Source organism: Hylobates moloch, unplaced genomic scaffold (genome assembly GCF_009828535.3).
Source record: "Hylobates moloch isolate HMO894 unplaced genomic scaffold, HMol_V3 SCAFFOLD_16, whole genome shotgun sequence".
Lineage (NCBI taxonomy): Eukaryota > Metazoa > Chordata > Mammalia > Primates > Hylobatidae > Hylobates > Hylobates moloch.
In genome coordinates this window covers 54,421,407-54,444,449 of record NW_026652291.1, presented here as the reverse complement: position 1 = coordinate 54,444,449, position 23,043 = coordinate 54,421,407, and the positions used below count along the sequence as shown (strand labels likewise).

At 41.2% G+C, this 23,043-nt stretch overlaps 1 protein-coding gene across 1 annotated transcript; it reads left to right on the top strand.

The window, feature by feature from the left end:
- Positions 1-5,137: 5,137 nt before the first annotated feature.
- Positions 5,138-7,197, top strand: LOC116485166 (oxysterol-binding protein-related protein 9-like). The gene is given in 3 exon segments (XM_032753747.2): positions 5,138-5,993; positions 5,995-6,175; positions 6,178-7,197. Coding segments are annotated over 3 exon segments (2,010 nt in total). The 5' UTR covers positions 5,138-5,177; the 3' UTR covers positions 7,191-7,197.
- The last annotated feature ends 15,846 nt before the right edge of the window (positions 7,198-23,043 follow it).

The window sequence follows — 23,043 nt, the reverse complement described above, 5'->3', positions numbered from 1 at the left end:
GAAAACCATCTTCCATCAAGCAAAATTCATACAAATTCCAAGGTTGAGATGTCCTGAAATTACCCAGGAAGTAAATAGAACTGTTCTCCCCAGCCTACAAAAAAGCCACAGAAATTTGGCAAGGACACTAGATCAGATTATTGTAGTCCAATATTCAGCCCAGCACAGGATCCTGTCACATTCCACTTTGGCCAGATGGCTCCCTGATCAGCCTAGACATGTTCAGTGACCTTCACTTTTTTTGGGAACATGTGACAACTAGAATATCTCTCTAAATATTGTTGGAGTCTGCCTTTCTGTAACTTCCACTTATTTGCCCTTGTTTACCTTCTGGGGCAACAAAGAAAAGTCAATTGTTATATTATTTGGCTGGAATGCAGTGATCTCTGCTCACCGCAGCCTCTGCCTCCCAGGTTCCAGCAATTCTCCTGCCTCAGCCTCCCAAGTAGCTGGGATTACCGGCATGGGCCACCATGCCCGGCTAAATTTTGTATTTTTAGTAGAGACGGGGTTTCACCATGTTGGCCAGGCTGGTCTCGAACTCCTGACCTAAGGTGATCTGCCTGCCTCAGCCTCCCAAAGTGCTGAGATTACAGGCATGAGCCACCACACCTGGCCTGTTTTTTTAATTTATACTTCTTCCAGGTAGATGTCATTTATTTTTTATTTTTTTTTTTACTTAATATGATAATTCTTTACTTGATACCAAAATGGAGCAATGGGCCTAGGGTATCCACTCACAGTTTGGGGAGCCTGATCAAGCAGACAAGTCAGTTTCATAGATCTTCGGCTTCAGTGCAAAAGCAAACACCATTAAAGCTTTATCTTTTCATGGTTACACAGAGAAAATTCTTACGTGTTTCCCAAGCAGGGTCATGTGTGTGATTCAACAGCTACTATGTGCCAGGCACTGTAGTAAATGCATACATTATTTTATTTGATCTGGTTACATGAGGTTACCTTTGACATCCCTGGAATTTTATAGAGGAAGTTCAATTCAGTCTGAATGGCAGCATCCTCATGGGTGTGTCCACCAAGTAGAGTGGCAAGGGCGTAGACTTGCTAAATCACTGATCTTGGATAAGTTATATAATCTCTTTGAACTTCAGATTTCTCATTTCTAAAAACTGGTATAATAAACTCTCATGAGTTATTAGAAGTAAAGAAAGTTATATGCTCAAAATGTCAAATGTATAGTGGGTGCTCAATAAACCCTAGTTCTCTTCTTCCCTTCCCTTGTAATCCTACAGGTCTCCCACTATTGGTTGTACAGCAGAGCTGTCAATCAAATGTTACCTCAGAGCCATATGCAAGCAAGCCTGGAAAAACTACCTGTACAGGTATTAAGAGTCAATCTGAGCAAATAAACCATTAAATGAATAAACCCCTTTGTAAGCAGAATATAGTGAAGTGATATGGGCTGCTAACATGAAAGAACTTACTTCCCCCAAGGAAGTGATACCTAGATCTCATTAACAATTAAAATGAAAGAAAAAAAATAGATATATACATACCATCAAGGAAAGGGTTGAGACAGACTTGTGTTAAGTCCGGAATTCCCTGCTGTGACTACCACCTCCCACCCCTCTATCCTTCCCAGTCTTCAGTGCCCCTCACCTGTTCTTTATATCCCTGGAGGACATAAAGCCCTTTAGTTCTTTTGCCCTCATTCCTTCCTGCCCAGATGGACCTCATAGATAGTCTTTCAGTGAGACTCAGACCCCTTTTCTCATGGTCGCCTCCCTCCCTAATCCCCAACTCTAGATAGACAATACCACCACCACGCACCCCCCTATTCCGCTGATAGTTCACCTCAGTGTCGGTAAGATGACAAAGGAAGCCTGGGAAGGAAAGGATACCTCTTGACCTTCAAGGAGGCTGAATAAATGTAAGTTCTCAGGGATAAGATTGGTTAGGGCCTCATTATTCTTATATAATTGTGAAACTTGCATAAAACAATATCTATGTATAAATAGCAAATAAACTTGGGGTATCTATGTAGCACCAACTTACGTGGGTCACCAGGTTGTGCAATGAGATGTTGCATAAGTGTGCTTGATTGGGGGGACCTCAGTCACTTGCTGGTGCCTGGTTGCATAGGAGGTGGGAAAGAGTCCTGGCTTCTGTCATGGGAAGGCCAGGACTCACAAAATAGGTAATTCTTCACATAGGAAGGGCATTCCAAGGTGTAAGGCAGCCAAAAATATATTAATCATCTACCCCATAGGGGCTTGAATAAAGTGTCTTTTTCCTCCTAACATTTCTAAATCCCCTCCTCTTGACCAAGAAGTGGAGTGCCTGAATACTGTAGCTACTAAGAAATTTTTAGAGTTCAAACAACCCTCAGAACTTTCCAATTCTAGAGCAGTTTTTATGCAGTGATTTAGTAGGACACAGGCAAAGGTAACCTAGCCCATTTAGCTGCTATAAGAAGTAATTAGCAACTTCAATTATGCCAGAGTCCTTAAATGGACTTTAGGCTCTTCCATGTCTGCCTTGCCTCACTTTTTTTTTTTTTCAAAAGTAGTTTTGTTTTTCTTCTTGTTTTTCCTTAAGGGCCTAGTGATAGCTATCTACTAATAGTAAAGTTTCACTTTTCTTATCAGTTGATATTTTACTAATGCACAAATTCATCTAAAAAATATATAAATGGGCCAGACGTGGTGGCTCATGCCTGTAATCCCAGCACTTCGGGAGGCCGAGGTGGGCGGATCACTTGAGGTCAGGAGTTTGAGACCAGTCTGGCCAACACAGTGAAACCCTGTCTCTACTACTAATACAAAAGTTAGCCAGCCCTGGTGGTGGGTGCCTGTAATCCCAGCTACTCAGGAGGCTGAGGCAGGAGAATCACTGGAACCCGGGAGGTAGAGGCTGCCGTGAGCCGAGATCATGTACCACTGCATTCCAGCCTGGGCAACAGAGTGAGACTGTCTCAGGGAAAAAAAAAAAAATATATATATATATATACACACACACACACACACACACACACACACACACACACACACACATATATATATGAATGAAAGAATCCTGAGTTAAGGTACTATCTATAAAAGCTCATTGGAAAAAAAAGTGAAATTGTTATAATGCACAATATTACAAAAGTATAACAAAATGAGATTTATTAACAAACTGCATTCTAATAATATACTACATTAGTCAGAACTTTGTAGATACAGCAAACTTCTAGAAATCTGACTGAGTTCGTTTGGGTTCCCCAGTGGCAGGCTATTCAAGTGCAGGTAGTTTATTTGGGAGGTGAAAGGAGCACTGATAAAAGAGAGTGAGGAAATGAGACCAAGAAGAGTTAGGTAGCCAATACAGGGTGTGTTACCACACCAGCTATCGATGTGGGAGGCTGAGCTCAATCCCACTGCCACTGGAGGACCTTTGGGAGCCAGCATAGATCCCACTCCTCAGAGTTGTCCCAGCTAAAGAGTGAGGGAGGACTTGAGGGCTGCTCCTGGGGGAGCAGGCCTGCTGACTTCACAAAGTGGGTTCCAGCAGCAAGAGTTCTTGTCCTCGGAAAAAAGAAGATGCTGCTGGTTGGAAATCACGCTAGAGTAAACGGTGAGGGTCTGCAACCATGGTTTCCTAACTGACTCAAGCCTCCTAACACTTGACCTACATAAGATCTGACCTAGTAGTTAGTCTCTTTATCTGCTAAGAGAACTATTTGGATCAGATGTTTTCTAAAGTTTCTGTGATTGTCTTCAGTTTCCTCATTTGCTTGAACTCCCTAGCTGGAGTTACATGCTTATTTATTGTTACTATTATAACATAAATGAGATGTCTAATGCTTCTGCTATGTAGGAAAATTAAGTTCTAGTATATATTTGTGATAATGTGGTATCAAAATCTCTGATTTCCTTTTTTGGGGTGTTATTACTCTACTCTGGTACATTTTATTGCAATAGTTTCCTAAAGCCATGAATAAGAAAAGATGTTTGTTACGTATCTACAGAAGCTTATTTCAGAGAAGATAAATACAGGGGATACTGCAGAAGCTTTTTTCCTTAACAAAAAAAATCACTCTGGGCCTATGGCTTGAATATGAAACGCAGATATAAATGATTATCCAATGCTCTTTCTTTGAAGACAGGATGTTAAGTTTACTAGAGTCTTCTTCTGATAAGCATCTGATCATGGTTCTTGAGATTGAAGATATTTTTGCTTTGGAGCTGGAGCTGGCATGGCCACATGGTTTCCTTCTGATGGGCTTTGGCTCCATTCTGCTCCTGCTGAGCTGGTGAAAATGGCTGTGTCCTCTCCTATGTGGCTGTATCTTCCTTCTACTCTTGGCTTCTTTCTCTCTTCCTCTGCCTTCTCCCTTTCTTGCTCTCTTTTCTCTTCCTTGTATTTTCTTCTCTTCTGTCTTCTTGGTTTCTCCCTCTTTCTCTCCCTCTTTTTTCTCCTAGGGTTGAGACACTTCCCTAATCTGTTTCTCTCATCTCTTATCAGTTAATTTTGGTCCTCATAAAATTAGGAAGAACCCTCAGCTCAGTACCAGTTGTTTCTATCTGGGTTACATTCTCTTTTCTGGGTAAAGTGGTTGGGATTGTTCCATGGCTTTAGAAAAATAAGCGGATGATTTTTTTTGGCTTCTCTTCTTACCTATGGTTGCCATATTTAGCAGATAAAAATACAGGATACCCTACTAAATTGTAATTTCAGATAAGCAACAAATTTTTTTTACCAAAACTATATCCCAGATATTACATGGGACATATTTATACTAAAAAATTACTTAATAAAGTGAAGAGTGCAATTATTATCATAGTAAGTTATAGAATAGAAATTAAAAACTACTACTAAAGGCAGTTTTCATCCATCATATACAGCCCTTGTGATTAACTTGTATGTGATTTATTAAGCTGAATATTTTGATATGTACTCAAGGAGTTCTGTGTGGTGTTTGTTATAATGAGAATTTAATATGTCTCATATACTGGCACACAACAATGACAGTTCTGTGTTTCTTTATTTTTCATTACATCTTTATCACTTGGGCTTAATATTAGGGACATAATAATTAATAGTGTGGTAATTCTCAAATTCTGCCCTCCCAATCATTCTTTCCTCTTGGCCTGTCCCTGTCGTGGATAATTCTAGAGAGAGCTATACATGAAAGAAAAAAAAGAAATAACAAATGGAGGTCATTGGCAGCTCTCAAGATGGCATCCATCACAGAAGGGCCACTGAGCAAATGGACTAACGTGATGAAAGGCTGGCAGTACCGTTGGTTCGTGCTGGACTACAATGCAGGACTGCTCTCCTACTACACGTCCAAGGACAAAATAATGAGAGGCTCTCACAGAGGATGTGTTAGACTCAGAGGTTTGGATTCAGCATTTGTTCCTAGTGTCCAAGATTTTGATAAGAAACTTACAGAAGCTGATGCTTACCTACAAATCTTGATTGAACAATTAAAGCTTTTTGATGACAAGCTTCAAAACTGCAAAGAAGATGAACAGAGAAAGAAAATTGAAACTCTCAAAGAGACAACAAATAGCATGGTAGAATCAATTAAACACTGCATTGTGTTGCTGCAGATTGCCAACAGTACTATTAATCCTGTAGATGCAATATATCAACCTAGTCCTTTGGAACCTGTGATCAGCACAATGCCTTCCCAGACTGTGTTACCTCCAGAACCTGTTCAGTTGCGTAAGTCAGAGCAGCGTCCATCTTCCCTACCAGTTGGACCTGTGTTGGCTACCTTGGGACATCATCAGACTCCTACACCAAATAGTACGGGCAGTGGCCATTCACCACCAAGTAGTAGTCTCACTTCTCCAAGCCATGTGAACTTGTCTCCAAATACAGTCCCAGAGTTCTCTTACTCCAGCAGTGAAGAAGAATTTTATGATGCTGATGAATTCCATCAAAGTGGCTCATCCCCAAAGCGCTTAATAGATCCTTCTGGATCTGCCTCGGTCCTGACACACAGCAGCTTGGTAAATAGTCTGAAATGCCCAGATATCACAGATATCACTTAATTCTTCCATGTCCAATGAAACAAGTGATGCTGACCTTCTCGATTCACATGATGACAGAGATGATGATGTGGAGGCAGGGTCTGTGGAGGAGCACAAGAGCGTTACCATGCATCTCTTGTCACAGGTTAGACTTGGAATGGATCTTACTAAGGTAGTTCTTCCAACGTTTATCTTGAAAGATCTCTTTTAGAAATGTACGCAGACTTTTTTGCACATCCGGACCTGTTTGTGAGCATTAGTGACCAGAAGGATCCCAAGGATCGAATGGTTCAGGTTGTGAAATGGTACCTCTCAGCCTTTCATGCGGGAAGGAAAGGATCAGTTGCCAAAAAGCCATACAATCCCATTTTGGGAAAGATTTTTCAGTGTCATTGGACGTTACCAAATGATACTGAAGAGAACACAGAACTAGTTTCAGAAGGACCAGTTCCCTGGGTTTCCAAAAACAGTGTAACATTCGTGGCTAAGCAGGTTTCCCATCATCCACCCATTTCAGCCTTTTATGATGAGTGTTTTAACAAGAAGATACAATTCAATGCTCATATCTGGACCAAATCAAAATTCCTTGGGATGTCAATTGGGGTGCACAACATAGGGCAGGGCTGTGTCTCATGTCTGGACTATGATGAACATTACATTCTCACATTCCCCAATGGCTATGGAAGGTCTATCCTCACAGTGCCCTGGGTGGAATTAGGAGGAGAATGCAATATTAATTGTTCCAAAACAGGCTATAGTGCAAATATCATCTTCCACACTAAACCTTTCTATGGGGGCAAGAAGCACAGAATTACTGCTGAGGTTTTTTCTCCAAATGATAAGAAGTCTTTTTGCTCAATTGAAGGGGAATGGAATGGTGTGATGTATGCAAAATATGCAACAGGGGAAAATACAGTCTTTGTAGATACCAAGAAGTTGCCTATAAGCAAGGAGAAAGTGAAGAAGTTGGAAGATCAGAATGAGTACGAATCCCGCAGCCTTTGGAAGGATATCACTTTCAACTTAAAAATCAGAGACATTGATGCAGCAGCTGAAGCAAAGCACAGGCTTGAAGAAAGACAAAGAGCAGAAGCCCGAGAAAGGAAGGAGAAGGAAATTCAGTGGGAGAGAAGGTTATTTCATGAAGATGGAGAATGCTGGGTTTATGATGAACCATTACTGAAACGTCTTGGTGCTGCCAAGCATTAGGTTGGAAGATGCAAAGTTTATACCTAATGATCAGGGCAGCAGGCATAATTCAGCAACAAACAATCTTCCTTTGGGAGAAACCTGTTCATTCCCTTCTAATTACAGTGGTTCCTATCTCAGGGACACTGGAGTTTCTGATGCAGATGAACAATTAAGGGGAAAAGCTTCCCTTTTCCCTCTGTGGTGGTTATGATTTTGACTTCAGTCCCGAGAAAAACTTCAGGTTTTGAAAACCAGATGACGTCTTCTTCTTTTCCAAACACCATACGTTGAAAGCATTTATAAATCCAAGTCTGAAACTCTGTACTCTAGTACTGCTGTTAAGATATACAACCTGTTTCTTAGTTCATATAATCTCGGGATACATATACACACACACACACATATACACATACACATACATATATATAAATATACCTGATGCCAGATTTTTTCATAAATATTCTGCCTACTGTAAATATGGGTTCCTCTGAGTTTTAGAAAATTAGCGCAATGTATTTAAAATCAAGTGTAAGGAAATTTCATGGTCTTACCTACAATAACTTTTATTCTGGAATTGAACCATTATTAAATTGTATCTAATCCTGGAAAAAAAATAACAAATGGAAAACAAGGTAATACAATCTCATTACCTGTGACAATGTCCCCCTGTTGAGCTGTAGTAAAGATGGCATGGACCATGTGGCTTAGGTTCAGGGACTGTGTGAGGCCCCTACTTCCCTCTGAGTGGTGCCAAAATGTGAATAGAGTGAGGAAGACATCCATGCAGGAGAGCAGACCTGGCATAAGGTATCAGAACCTTAGCAGCATGAGGAGAGCATCCATTTGGAAAGAAGAACTGGGGTGGGATATTATAGCCCAAGTGGAGTCAGGTGGATATCCACAAAAGATAGGGGACAATAGCAGCAATGTGAAATGCTACATACAGGGAAACTGATCAAGTAAATAAATGCATTAAGGAGAATGGGGCTAGGTGCGGTGGCTCACACCTGTAATCCCAGCACTTGGGGAGGCTGAGGCAAGCAGATCACTTGAGGTCAGGAGTCTGAGACCAGCCTCGCCAACACAGTGAAATCCTGTCCCTACTAAAAATACAAAAATTCACCGGGTGTGGTGGTGCACACCTGTAATCCCAGCTACTCGGGAGGCTGAGGCAGGAGAATCGCTTGAACTCAGGAGGCGGAGGCTGCAGTGAGCCGAGACTGTGCCACTGCACTCCAGCCTGGGGGACAAAGAGAGACCTTATCAAAAAAAAAAAAAAAAAAAGGATAATGGGAGACAGGGAGACAGGTTTCTCACTGTTGGAGATGGGAGATATAAATATGAAAAGGGAAAAAACTTGAATGAGCACAGTGGTGCTCATGGTGTCGGACTGGGATCAAAGATATTGATGTGAACTCATGAATTTCAATAAATATAGATGAATATAGAAATATACGTGAAAATGAGAACATATATATACCCTAGTTCGGGCCATTGAGAGGGCATGGGAACAAAAATGTTCTGGGAAGGAGGTATGTGAATGGATCTATTAGAGTGGGAATGAAGTGTGAGATCTTTGTCCACCAGACAGCACCCACTGTAGAAGAAGCATTAATAACCACATGGACAGGATGACTTGGCCAGTAGATATCAGCCAGCTTCTGTCACCAGCCACCCCAGTACTTACCCAACTTGCTCAAGAACAGGGTAGTCATAAGCTGAGATGGATACTACATCTAGGCCCAGTAGTAGATAAAGCCTTTCCTGTCACTGAATGTCTGACCTTCCAGCAGAGAAATAAAAACTAATCCCCTGACATGGTACTATCCCTTGAGGAGACGCACCAAGCACCTGATAGCAAGGTGATTCCATCAGACACCTCCTACTCGAAAAAAGTCAATGACTCATCCTGATCAGGATTGATGCATAATGCAGGTATGGGTTTGCTTTTCCTACCTGCAGTGTTTCTGCAAGCACCACTAACTGAAAACTCACCAATTGTCTGATATCTTGACATAGGATCTAAAAAACACCACCTTGGAATATGCAAAACCTTTTTTTTCCTTTTTTTAAAATTATACTTTAAGTTCTAGGGTACGTGTGCACAACGTGCAGGTTTGTTACATATGTATACATGTGCCATGTTGGTGTGCTGCACCCATTAACTTGTCATTTACATTAGGTATATCTCCTAATGCTTTCCCTCCCCGCTTCCCCCACCCCAAAGGAAGGTGTGGTAAAGGGCGCCTGAACATGAGATCCACTGGTCCTACTGCATTCCTCATCATACAGAAGATGCCAGCTTGATAGAGCTCTGGAAAGGACACTTAAAGGTACAGCTCACGTGCCAGGTAGTAGGTAGAAAACTTGTGAGAGGGGTACTATCCTTCAGGATGTGTAGACAGCTTCAATAGCCAGTTTAAGGTACTGTGTCCCAAGCAAGTAGACTACCTGGGCTGAGGGACCAAGGGGTATAAATAGGAGTAGCACTTCTCTCCATCATTACCAATGATCTACTTGGGGACTTTGTGCTTCCTATTCTCCCAGCTTTTGGGTCAAGAAGTCCTGGTCTTCATCAAGAGAACATTTCCAACAGGGGTACATCAAGATACCCACTACACTTATTGCTGTGGCTGCCACCTAGTTATTTAAGGCTCCATGTGCCAGTAGACTAGCAGGTACACAAAGGAGTGCCCATGCTGCCAGATGTAGTTCACTCTGGTTATTATGGGGAGGTAAGCCTGACGCAAAATGGGAGTGCAAGGAATATACTTGGTGCTCAGGTAATCTAGTGAGGCATCCCCTGGTTCTCCTATGCCCAGTTTCAACTGCAAATGGGCAAGTGCAACCATATACTGATAAGGCACAGTAAGCTGGGGCCCAGCACCTCAGTGATGTGGATCAGGGTCACCCCCCTCCCCGCTAACAAGCCAACTAGACTAGAAGAAGTACTAGCCAAGGATGAGGGGAATCTAGAAAAGGTTGTGAAGGATGGTGATAATGAGTATTGATTATAGCTTGGGACAAATTGCCACAGCAGAAATCTACTTTCTTCCCCTGACCTTCCTCTTGGAAGTTTCCCCAGATATTGTGACTAACTAGAATCCTGGAGAAGCTGTATCTAGATGGAGTGGGTTAAATGTGAAAAGCCAGTGGATCTGCACACTGCACAGTACAGACTGTTGTAGATGCTGCTGGTGTTCCACCCAGATGACCTATACCGGACCTATGCACAAGGTCACCTAGCAAGGTGATTCCATTAGACACCTCCAACTCGAAAACAGTCAATGATTCATCCTGATCAGGATTGATGCATAATGCAGGTATGGGTTTGCCTTTCCTACCTATAGTGTCTCTGCAAGCACCACTTGCATCTTCCACCTCCAAGTCCCAGGCCTAGGATGTTTGGGAGGTTTTATGCTCCCCTCCCAAGGGTGGACAATGACGGTCTGTCACAGGAAGGACAGCTCTGCACTGTGATTTATGCCCTAGAGCATCCCTTCCAACACACACACACACACACACACACACACACACACACTCCAGTGGATCAGGCCAATGCTAGACTTTACTAGAGACCATAACCATGCTCAGTTCCTTCCCCTTCCCTATTCTGCCTCTCTCATCCCTTACAAGTTTTTTTCCTGAAGAATATTCACTAATAACACACATGCCCCAAACCCTCTTACAGGATCTAGTCTAAGGCTATGCCATTGCCATCTCTGGGAGGCAAAAAACAATTTTCAAGTTTACTTAGACCAACTGGAAGACTAATTCAACAATGGGTAGATTTCAGAAGAGATGAAAATCCTATAGTACATTTAGGGGAAATAAAAAAATTTCTCCAAATAGAAATTTATGATACCGAGGTACTAATTAAGACTGAACATGGAGAAAAAAGATCCAGCCTCAGTTGATTTCATAAACCAAACATTAATTAGCAATGACGGCACTATTGTTAAAAGCAGAAGTACTCTGAAGAAATATAATGTCTGAACAGGCAAGAAAAAGTCTTCCATTATTTTCTGAATTGGTCAAACTCTTAATACAGTAGTATATCCTATTTGATAAAAGAGAGTGTGAAGAAGGCTGGGCACGGTGGCTCATGCCTGTAATCTCAGCACTTTGGGAGGCTGAGGTGGGTGGATCACCTGAGGTCGGGAGTTTGAGACCAGCCTGACCAATATGGAGAATCCCTGTCTCTACTAAAATCCCAGCTACTCAGGAGGCTGAGGCAGGAGAATCGTTTGAACCTGGGAGGCAGAGGTTGCGGTGAGCTGAGATCACGCCATTGCACTCCAGCCTGGGTAACAAGAGGGAAACTTCGTCTCTAAAAAAAAAAAAAAGAGAGAGAGAGAGAGAGTGAAGAAACTAGACTATATGGGGTACAGCAACACAATTGATTAAAGTGCAAACAGTAGGCTCTATGTGCAGAAGATCTTTGAGAGGAGAAGCATTTTATCATTGACATTGTTAGGAATTGCTGGAGAACGCTGATAAAAAGTAGACTGATTTTTAGTCAATTACATGATTGTTTTAAAATTCTCTACAGACAATATAACTTCTTATTGCCTCTGCCCATAGAGACCGCTCCCTGCTCTTTGCTCTTGGTATAATACAATAATGATTTTCTCACCTGACAAAAGACTGGAGAAAAGTAAAAAGGATGTTTTAGAACATTGCTATGCAAGGCAGGGTCTATGGACTGGAACTGGTCTGTGACAAGGTAAGTACAGAAATCTAGAGTAACCTCTTAGACATTTTTCATAGCAATTTTATTTTCCTGATATCCAGTATCACCTTCTAATAATTCATTTCCACTGTATTTTATAAAATCTACTGGGCTGTGACAGAAAATTTTAAGAGACTGCCCTTCACCATGAGTATTTTGAGAAATATTAGTTTATAAGTGTCCTGTTGATACACTCTGGAGTATTTTGATTAAACAAGATTGCAACTTCTCATGAATCTATGAATCTGAAAACATACCAAATGGCTAGGCTTGGGAAAAGAATGGACTAGATGTCACCAAAGCTGAATATTAGAACATAGCGCTATTACATTAGGACAACTTTAAACATCTGATTCTATCCTGGGACAAACTTACTATGGTTCTCCTAGTATAAAGCTCGTTAATATTGAGGAGATAATGCTGTGAATTTCCTTTCCTGAAGGTAACAGACTGAAATGCGAACAGTGCTCACCTTGAATTCTTTCATAGGGCAGAATACAGGCAATGGGAAGGATGATGTGAATATAATTAATAATATATGGATGACTGTGTGCAAAAAAGAGTAGGAGGGATTCACTGTTCGATCCCAGAGCAGTGATAGCTGGGCTGACTAAGGCAGTATATAATGGAAGACATTTCTGACTGAAATAATTAGGGGAAGAACGAAAACGTCAATCTCTTAGTGACAAGAATTTCTTTTTACTCCAATTTTAGTAAAGACTCCCCCCTCGGTTCTTCTGTCATTTGAAATCTTCTTAAAGTAGTTTGGCATTTCCTTTTCAAAATGCCACCAGTCATGATTCAGGTAGCAATTTAGCTTCACAATCTTAGCTTTTTCTATGTTAGAACACAGAGTAGAAAGAAGGAATATTTATCTCACAGGGGATTTTAAATCTGTGACTTAAAAAATTCTACTATAGATATTACAGAGTATAATTATTAGTTATCTTCATTATTCATCCATTCACTTCATACTTTATGGCATAATAGGAAATAATCTTTTGGCAAATGAATAGAGTAAATGAACAGAAAACAGACTGGAATAAATTTAAGTCAGAAGAATGCAAGATATTCTTGCCTATGGGGGGAAAAGGTTATTTTTTTCTTTTTGAATCTATTATGTTTGAAAAACAGTCTAAAAAACATCCATTGTTCAACTCATTCCAGCAGTCAATGAAGCTAAAACATGTAGATATATCAGTGTCCAAATGCTTTATTCTTACAATGTTTCTTGAAAAACACAAGCATGTTTTACTGTTTTTTTCTTTTACTGTTTTTTTAAAAGACAGATCAGAGATATTTCTTAGATTACCACAGGCTCTATAGGAAACATTCTTGATCCAATAACCCATCATCCAATCTGGAGTTCTGCCTGTAGTCAAATGGCTACTACCAACCAACAAATATACTATCATATGTTTAATAAATGTACAAAAAGCCCTAATATTAAATATCTATCTCAGGACCTTGTTCAACATCAAGTTCCACTAAGTAATCAGTCTTGCCTTTTTGAAATTCTTTATATGTCTTATTTGAATTTTTCCTGTAATCATTTAGCACCTCTTTCTAATAGCTTTATAGCGTATAGGTTCTTTCAATAATTATTTTGGTAAAATTGGACAATGTATGAGACTCACAACCACGACTACTTGGTAGTTTTCTGATTGAACTTGAAACTTGCTGGATTTTTATTTTCTTTTCTCAACTTTTTAGATTTAGGGAGTGCATGTACAGGTTCGTTACAAGGGTATATTGTGTGATGCTGAGATTTGGGGTACAATTGAACCCATTTCCCAGGTAGTGAGCACAGTACCCAATAGGTGGTTTTCCACCCTTGCCACCCTCCCTCTCCACTCTAGTAGTCCCCAATGTCTACTGCTCCTATCTTTATATCCATGAGTACCCAATGTTTAGCTCCCACTTATAAGTGAGAACATTTGGTATTTGGTTTTCTGTTCCTGTGTTAGTTAACTTAGGATAATGGCCTCCAGCTGCACCCATGTTGCTGCAAAGGACATTGATTTCATTATTTTTTATGGCTGTGTAGTATTTCATATATACACCACATTTTTTCTGTATCCAATCTACCATTCATGAGTACCTAGGTTGGTTGGTTCCATGCTTTACTACTGTGAATAGTGCTGCGATGAATATACAGGTAAATGTGTCCTTTTGGTAGAACAATCTATTTTCTTTTGGATATATATCCAGTAATAAGATTGCTGGGGTTGAATGGTAGTTCTAAGTTATTTGAGAAATCTCCAAACTGCTTTCCACAGGGTATTAACTAATTTACCTTCCTGCTAACAGTGTATAAATGTTCAGTTTGAGATCTTTCTAACTTCTTGATGTGGGTGTTTAGCACTATAAACTTTCCTCGTAACACTGCTTTGCTACATCCCAGAGCTTTTGGTATGTTGTGTCTCTGTTTTTTTCTTTTTTCTTTTTTTTGCGACAGAGTTTCACTCTGTCACCAAGGCTGGAATGCAACAGCACGATCTCAGCTCACTGCAACCTTTGCCTCCCGGGTTCAAGCGATTCTCCTGCCTTAGACTCCCAAGTGGCTGGGACTACAGGTGTGCACCATCACGCTCAGCCAATTTTTCTGTTATTAGTAGAGACAGGGCTTCACCATGTTGGCCAGACTGCTCTTGAACTCCTGACCTCAAGTGATCTGCCTACCTTGGCCTCCCAAAGTGCTGGAATTACAGGCATGAGCTACCGCACTGGGCTGTGTCTCTGTTTTTACTCATTTCAAAGAATTTTTTGATTTCTGCTTTAATTTCATTGTGTACCCAAAAGTTACTCAGGAGCAAGTTGTTTAATTTCTGTGTAATTGTGATTTTGAGAGATCTTCCTGGTATTGATTTCTATTTTTATTCCACTGTGGTCTGACAGTATGTTTGGTGTGATTTTGATGTTTTTGAATTTATCGAGACTTGCTTTACAGCTGAGCATGTGGTTGATCTAGAGTATGTTCCATATGCCAATGAGAAGAATGTATATTCTGTGGTTGTTGGGTGGAGTATTCTGTAGATATCTATTTGGTCCAATTGGTTAAGTGCCAAATCCAGAATTTCCTTGTTAGTTTTCTGCCTTGACCTGTCTAATGCTGTCAGTGGAGTGTCGAAGTCCCCCACTATTTTTATGTGGCTAAGTCTTTTCATAGGTCTAGGAGTACTTGATTTAAGAATCTGGGTGCTCCAATGTTGGCTGCAAATACATTCAGAATAGTTAAGTCTTCTTATTGGATTGAATCCTTTATCATTATGTAATGTCCTTCTTTGTCCTTTTTTACTGTTGTTGGTTTAAAGTCTGTTTTATCTGATATAAGAATAGTACCTCCTGCTCTTCTCTGAATTTCATTTGTACAATAGATCTTTCTCCATTCTTTACTTTGAACCTATGGGTGTCATTACATGTGAGATGGGTCTCTTAAAGACAGCAGCCATTTTTTTAATCCAACTTGTAACTCTGTGCCTTTTAAGTGGAGCATTTAGATCATTTACTTTCAAGTTTAATGTTGACATGTGAGATTTTGCTCCTGTCATGACATTTTTAGCTCGTTACTTTATAGTCTCGATTGTGTAGCTGCTTTATAGGGCCTTTGGACTATGTACTTAAGTGTGCTTTTGTGGTAGCAGGCATCATTCTTCCATTTCTATGTTTAGAACTCCCTTAAGGATATCCTGTAAGATTGGACTTATGGTAATGAACTCCCTTTGTATGTGCTTGTACGGAAAAGATTTTCTCTTTCACTTATTAAGCTTAGTTTGGTGTGGTATGAAATTCTTGGTTGTAATTGCTTTTCTCTAAGGGTGTTGAAAATAGGCTCCCCATCTCTTCTGGCTTGTAAGGTTTCTGTTGAGAAGTCCCCTGTTCCCTGCATTCCCTTTGTAAGTGATCTAACCCTTTTCTCTGTCTGCCTTTAAGATTTTTTTCTTTTGCTTTGACCTTGGAACATCTGATAACTATGTGTCTTGGGGATAGTCATCTTGGATAGTATCTTGCAGGGGTTCTCTGAATTTATTGAATTTGCATGTTGATCACTAGTGAGACTGGGGAAGTCCCCTGTTCCCTGGGGTTCCCTTTGTAAGTGATCTAACCCTTTTCTCTGTCTGCCTTTAAGATTTTTTTCTTTTGCTTTGACCTCGGAATATCTGATGACTATATGTCTTGGGGACAGTCATTTTGGATAGTATCTTGCAGGGGTCTCACAATTTATTGAATATGCATGTTGATCTCTAGTGAGATTGGGGGAATCTTCATGGAATATACCCTCAAATACGTTTTCCACATTGCTTACTCTCTCTCCTCAGGAATGCCAATAAATTGTAGGTTTAGTCTCTTTACATAATCCCATATTTCTCAGAGGTTTTGTTCAATTTTTAAAGTTATTTTTTCTTTATTTTTGTCTGACTGGGTTGATTCAAAGGACCAACCTTTGAGCTCTGAAATTCTTTCCTCAGCTTGGTCTAGTCGGTTGTTAAGGCTTCCAATTGTATTTTGAAATTCCTATAGTGAATTTTTCAATTGCAGAAGTTCAGTTTGGTTCTTTCTCAGTTTGGTTCTTTCCACTCTTGGATAGGTTTACTGGCTTCCTTGGATTGAGTTTCAGCTTTCTCTTGAATCTCATTGAGCTTCCTTGCCACCTAGCTTCTGAATTCTGTTTGTCACTCAGAAATTTCAACTGGGTTAGGATCCATTGCTGGGAAGCTAATACAATCCTTTGGAGGTAAGGAAACACTCTGAATTTTTTAACTGCTGTAGTTCTTGCACTGATTCCCTCTCATCTGAGGGTTGATGTTTCTTTATCTTTTTGAAGTTGCTGTCATTTGGATGGGGCTTTTTGTGTTATATTCTTTTCTTTCCTTGAGGGTTTGACTGTGGCGTGTACTATGTATAGTCAATTGGCTTCAGTTCTAGGGGATTTCAAAGGGCCGAAGCTCTGTATGTATTCCTCAGTTGTGGCTAGTTTCCTACACTGGGTTTTGCAGATGTGTGCTGAAGAAATTTTTCTTTGGTGGTGTAATTCAGGCTGTGAACCTAGAGATGGCACTTAGGAGGGCATGCTGGCAGACAGGTGGTTTTTACTCAACCATGAGTTTCTTTTATATTTCAGTGCCTTCACAGCAGTGCTCTGGGGAGAGGGAGACAACAGGAGGTGACAAGAGATAACCTCCTCACCAAGTCCCTTTCAGGGCCTTGGGCAAGTACCTTCCAATCACTGGTGCTGCACCCACATTTCCATAGCCCCAAAGGAGGCTGTGGCAGGCTACACTTCCCCCTCCCTTGGGGGTGGCCTCAGCCAAAGGTTAGGTCACCAGAAAGCCTGCAACTCCCTGGGGACCTGCTGTTCCTCTGTGCCTGGCAGAGTCATAGCAGGTTGTGGGGTATGTCTGTGGGTGGTCTGGTGATGCAGTGGGTCAAGGGTGGCAGATCTCTGGGCAGGGTGGTGGTGCTGGGTGTGTAGCTAGTGTGGTGCCCACGGCTCAGGGGTTTTTTGCCCAGCAACAGCTGTGGGGCCCTCCCAGTTCACACTGCCTTGAGCAGATCTCCCTCCAGTGTCTGCCTCAGGAGCAAGCCCACTCAGCTAGATTTGCAAACCCCGAGACTTCTGTGGTAGACTGTGGGGCTCCCTTGGGCAGAAGCTGTAGCTGGTCAACAGGCTACAACCCTCCCAGACTGGTCTTGCAAAGGGAAAGATGCCTAGCTCCCATGCTGGCTCATGAACCTGTGCCTCACTCTTCTCAGTATTCTGAGAGTGGGGGCTCCTCCCCCACTTGAACTCAGACCACAGATGTCAGCTTGATACCCCTGGGCATGTGCTAAACCCTGCAGGGTTGGGACCAGGCCCATAGCTTTGTCTTCTGGCCCCTTGAGGTCGAGCATCAGTTGTGCTGGGGGTGCCAAAATACTCCCAGGCCACTGGCAAAACACTCAGGCAGAGCACTAGGGGCTGTGCTTTGTGTGCCTGCTTACAGGGGGGCGGCCAGCAGACAAGGGGGCAGGCAGATCAGATATGCCTTGGTCCCACGCGAAAGGCAATCCTCCTCTCTCCCAGCCCAGCAGTTAGCAGGGGCTAGAGCCTCTCAGAGAAAGATGGAGAGCCCTGGGGGATGGGTGCCTGTGGCTGTTTTGCTACAGCTACCCCGTATTTGAAACCTTTGTTGGTTTCATGTTGCATGTTGTGCGTGTTGGAGCTCTGCCTCTGCCTACTCTCCAGGCAGTCCCCTTGCCAATTCAAATGTCTGTGGGGTTCATGGGATCTCTTGGAGCTAAAATCCCAGAGTTCCATAGTGGGAGTGTGGTGCCCCAGAGGTCCTTCGCTAACCCCTTCCTTAGGACCCGTTCAGTTCTGGGAGCCAGTCCTGGCATTTGGCTATTCCGTGTAGGCTTCTCAGCTTCCCTATTCTTCAACCTTGGTGTCTGCATTGCCGCTCTATGAATCTTCAGTGTTTTCTCTCAAAAGATCTGTTCAAAATATGATGGTTTATTCAACATTTTGTTTTCTGTGGATGGAAGAGGGGTTTACTGGCTGCATCTAGTCAGCCATCTTGTCCTTCTCCTCGAGATTAGCCTGGACTTTTCTTACCCCTCCATATACCACAGGAGGCAATGCAGGACTCTCCTGACTGAAGCAAAGCACAATCTACAGGGGAAACAGAAGGAAATAAAGCAGACGGAGGAGTCTCCTGGGAGTTTGTTCCCTGTGGCAGGTTTTAGATCTCCAAGGCTTCCTATTTGTAATCCAATTACCCCTGTGGCTAATAATTTCTGGCTGTTTATTTATTATTTCCAGAGGGAATATTACCCTTAACAATAAATACCATACTATATCAGAAGAAAGACCAAATAAAAACAGCAAGTGGGTGAACGTAGAACTTACCAACTCATATATTAATTATCCCTGGTGCAATGAAGGGTGGGAGAGCTCAAAAGGCTTTTCAAAGCTAAATTTCAAATGGCTGGTAGATCCCCACAGGCCTTGTGAGGCAGAGGGCAGAATGGGGAAGAAACTATTGCATATTACAATGGAACCATTTGTATTAGGAAATTTTGGAAAGCTTTAATATTAAAAATCTAAAATTTTATGTTTTATAAATATAAAATAGAAAAAGAAATCTCATTTCTTTATAAAAATCTCAAACAGAAAGACATGCCAATGGAAAATTAAAGTTTAATCTGTATAAATTTCCTTTGTCATTTAAGAAAAATTAATGATTGAGCCAGTCCACGCATTTATCACATTTGAAGTCTAAAACTCTTTTTCCATATCGAGAAAGAAATACTCATTTTTCTTGGCTAAATCACTTTGAATAGAGTGTACTTTTTTAAAAAATCAGAAATTCTGGACTCTGAGGGATAGTAAGCATACTGGTGGTCAGCTGTTAGCTGTGCGCGTTCTTCGGTTTCAATAGTGCTTGACTCAGCAGCCCTCTCTTGTAAAAATGGGGGGAAACATGACCTTCTAAAGCCATGGTAGGAACAGTGTGCCCCTCTGCCTCGAATAAATATGTTCCAGCAACCAGAATGCACATCAGAGGGCAGGGAGGCCAGAGCCCACCTGCTGCTCTGGTCTGGAAGGAGCCACGCCACAGGCAGGTCAGGAGTAGGGGCAGATCTTGTGGTGAAGAGCAGACCGGTTCCATCCCCCACCAGAACTAATTCCTCATTACTCTCGACTGCTTTTAATATCATGTGAACATATGCTGTGCCAGAGACCACATGGGCGGCTAGCTGTGGCAGGCAAGAAGGCTGTGGCAAGAGGAGGTGAGGGGGAAGTGACAAAGGCTTGCATCTCCACTCTACCCAGGAAATATGCCACCAGGGGCCTTGTTTTAGACAGAAAAAAAAAAAGCCAACTGTTTTTCCTGCTCTCATACTCACCACACAACATGCTCTCAATACTTCACTTCTAAAACCAGTTGTGTGGCTTTTTCCCCTCTTACCAAGAAATTGTCCAGTGGACACCACCTAGGTGTACAATTCATTCTGACACTAGCTACCTGGAGTTACAGTCAGATCCCTCAGGTTAAGGGCTCAGTCCCACAGGACTGTCCCCTCTTCAGATGACAATCCTAAGTCTGGGTCCCTGAAACTTCTGACTAGCTGGCTCTAATTAGGGTTCCCATGGCCTGCTTCTTGGGTTCAATGAATTTGCTAGAGCAGCTCACAGAACTCAGGGAAATGGTTTACTTACATTTACTGGCTTATTATCAAGGACATTACAAAGGGTACAAATGAACAGCCAGATGAAAGAGATGCATAAGGCAAGGTATGAAGGAAAAGGCATGGAGTTTTCATGCTCGCTTTGGATGTGCCATCCTCTAGGCACCTCCACCTTTTCAGCAACCAGGAAGCTCTCTGATCTCTGTAATTTAGGGATTTTTATGAAGGCTTCATCACATAGGCATGATCGATTCACTCAGTCTCCAGCCCTCTTCCCTCTCTGAAGGATGGGAAGGGGGACAGAAAGTTCCAAGCTTCTAATCAGGCTTGGTTTCTCTGGTGGACGGCCCCCATCCAGGAGACCATAAAAAGTCACTTCCTTAGAACAAAAGACACCCTTATCACCCAGGAAATTCCAAGGGATTAGGAGCTCTGTGTCAGGAACCAGGGACAAAGACCAAATATTTGAGTAAAAGATGTACCTAGCACCACTATTGCTCAGGAAATTACAAGGCTTTAGGAGCTCTGTGCCAGGAACTGGGGGTAGTGACCAAATATATATTTTTCTTGTTATTTCATAGCCCTACTCATAAAAATGGTGATGGGCTCAGCATTTCCTATGTTCAATATCTGATGCAATATTAGATACACCCATCTCTTGTGATAGCTCAGAAGTTACCACTAGTATATAGCACCTCCTTACTCCTAAAACCCATCTTCTGGAGTAATTAAAACTACCATGTACTTAAAGATGAATTCACATGCCTCAATTTTTCTAAACTTGAAAGTTCAGATGCCTCAATTTTTCTAAACTTGAAGGTTCTAGGTGGCTAAGAGACCTCCTTTTGGTGGATAATTTTTTTCTTTGAGATTTTTATTGTTTGTTGTTAAATACACTGAACACATACAAAGACAAAATTGCTTCAAATTCAAGTCAGGGACAGCTATAATTTATCTACGTTGGAAAAATAAAAAAGCCACAACTTACTTGGTTATGGTCATTTGAGTACAAAGAGCCTGATATAAGTATCGACCCTAAGTTTCCTCACCTATTCATCTCACACTCACGTTTCAATTTATATTGGTCCAGATTTTCTTTCCTGAATTTTAATATTCACTGTTTAGAGCTGTTCCATTGATTATCTCTCATTTGTTTCCCAGAAGGCATGTTTTCTTCAAAAGTACCTCATAAATCACTTTTGCCCATTCTCCCATTCAGGGAGGATATGTTCTTTTTTATGGATAGATATGATGGCACAATTTCTTCTCAAATCCAAATGATATAAAATTGTCTGTGAGCCACTGCTCAAATTTCTATTTTTACATCTCTCCCTGCTTTTGTAAAAGATACCTCCTCTGAACACAACTCAGATTTCTGTTCTTTTTGGTAACATGTATGCAACATCTTCAGTTTTTTTTAAGAACTATTTTTAGTTTATCTAATTTTAATAATCCCTGCGTTTCATCAGGAGGAACCAGAATTTCTGTTGAATCATGTGCCTTAACAAAGGAGTGAGTAACAAATCCTTAAAACGTTATTTTACTTCTTATGAATGATAATTATCTTGAATGTTGATTATCGTCATAGGCTATTGCTCAAGAGGAAGCCCAACTTATTTGCTGACAGATTGTGGCATTTCATGAAGAGGAACAGGTGTTTAGCTTAGGGGTTGGGGTTCTATTTACCTGGAGAGTCACTAATGTGCCAACATCCCTCATGTAGGCTTTTTGTAGATGAGGCCTCCCCTGGGGCACGTCTGTAAGAACTCCCCTTCCCTCTGGTTCTGGGAAGGGCTCTTCCCGCGGAATGTGGCTGCTCCCTCCCTTCTTCTCCTTTCCCTCCTCTTCTTCTATCCCAACTGCTGCTGCCTGAAGGTCTGGACTGATTCTGTCTTAACGTTCAGACTGACCAAACTAGAGCCAGGAAGCATTTGAAGAGATTAATAAAATATCCTTCCCAACTTGCCAGAACCACCAAGGGTCTGATTCCAGCTCTTGTGCCCTTTTTTGAGAGGAAAGCCCCAGACTATGACTTGAGTTTTGAGACGGAAGTTGCAATAAATGTTCACAAATCAACAATGTTATCAATAATGAGTCTAGTCTCTAGGACTATTAGCACGTTATTGCAATTCATCTGTTTAATTCCTATGAGAATTGGAAAAGTCTGACAAAGGAAAACACAGAAGATGATACACTGTTTTCATATAAGACTTCCTTCATGGAGAAGAGATTTCTAGTTTCACTGAAGATTACCAAGAGCTATCAATTTATTATAGATCCGCTTGTATCTGCTGCTCAGTTTATATTTCCCAGCCGACTTCCAGTGTCTAGATAATATGTTCCCTCTGGGAAGGAAACTTATAATCCACATACAACATTTCCCTTTGGTACTTGTAAAGTGTTTCCTTCAGTTTCTGTCAGCTGTATTTTAAGATGGGGAGCACTACTATTAATTTGGAGCTTGTCTGAAAGATGTAAGACTAGTAGACAGATCACTCAGATAACACAAAACATAGTTCAAAAAAGTAGATAATGGCTGTCTACACCTACTGCCCTCAAAAATATGAACAAGAACTTCCAGAAGACAGTAACATATTCAAAGGAAGTCAAGACAAAGTAATGCATTTTGGATATATACTACCTTCACGAAATGGAATTTAATGCTGGTAATACTATAAAAATTTTCAGGTTAGAATGGAAAAATCTTTTACTAAAGAGATAGTCTGATCTTAGGGAGATGTGCTTTTGAGTAGAATATTATTTGTTTGCATTATATTTCATGGAGAGGAAATCTGACATTTTGAAAGATTAGTATCATTGGATCTTCAGAGCATAAAAGAGAAATAACAGGTTGTCTAAGTGAATGGAAAGCATAAGCTCCCAAATATGACACACTCTAAGTCTCATTTTGACACACTTTACGTTTCACAAAAAGTGTAACAGGTTACAGATCTACCTTTAAAATTT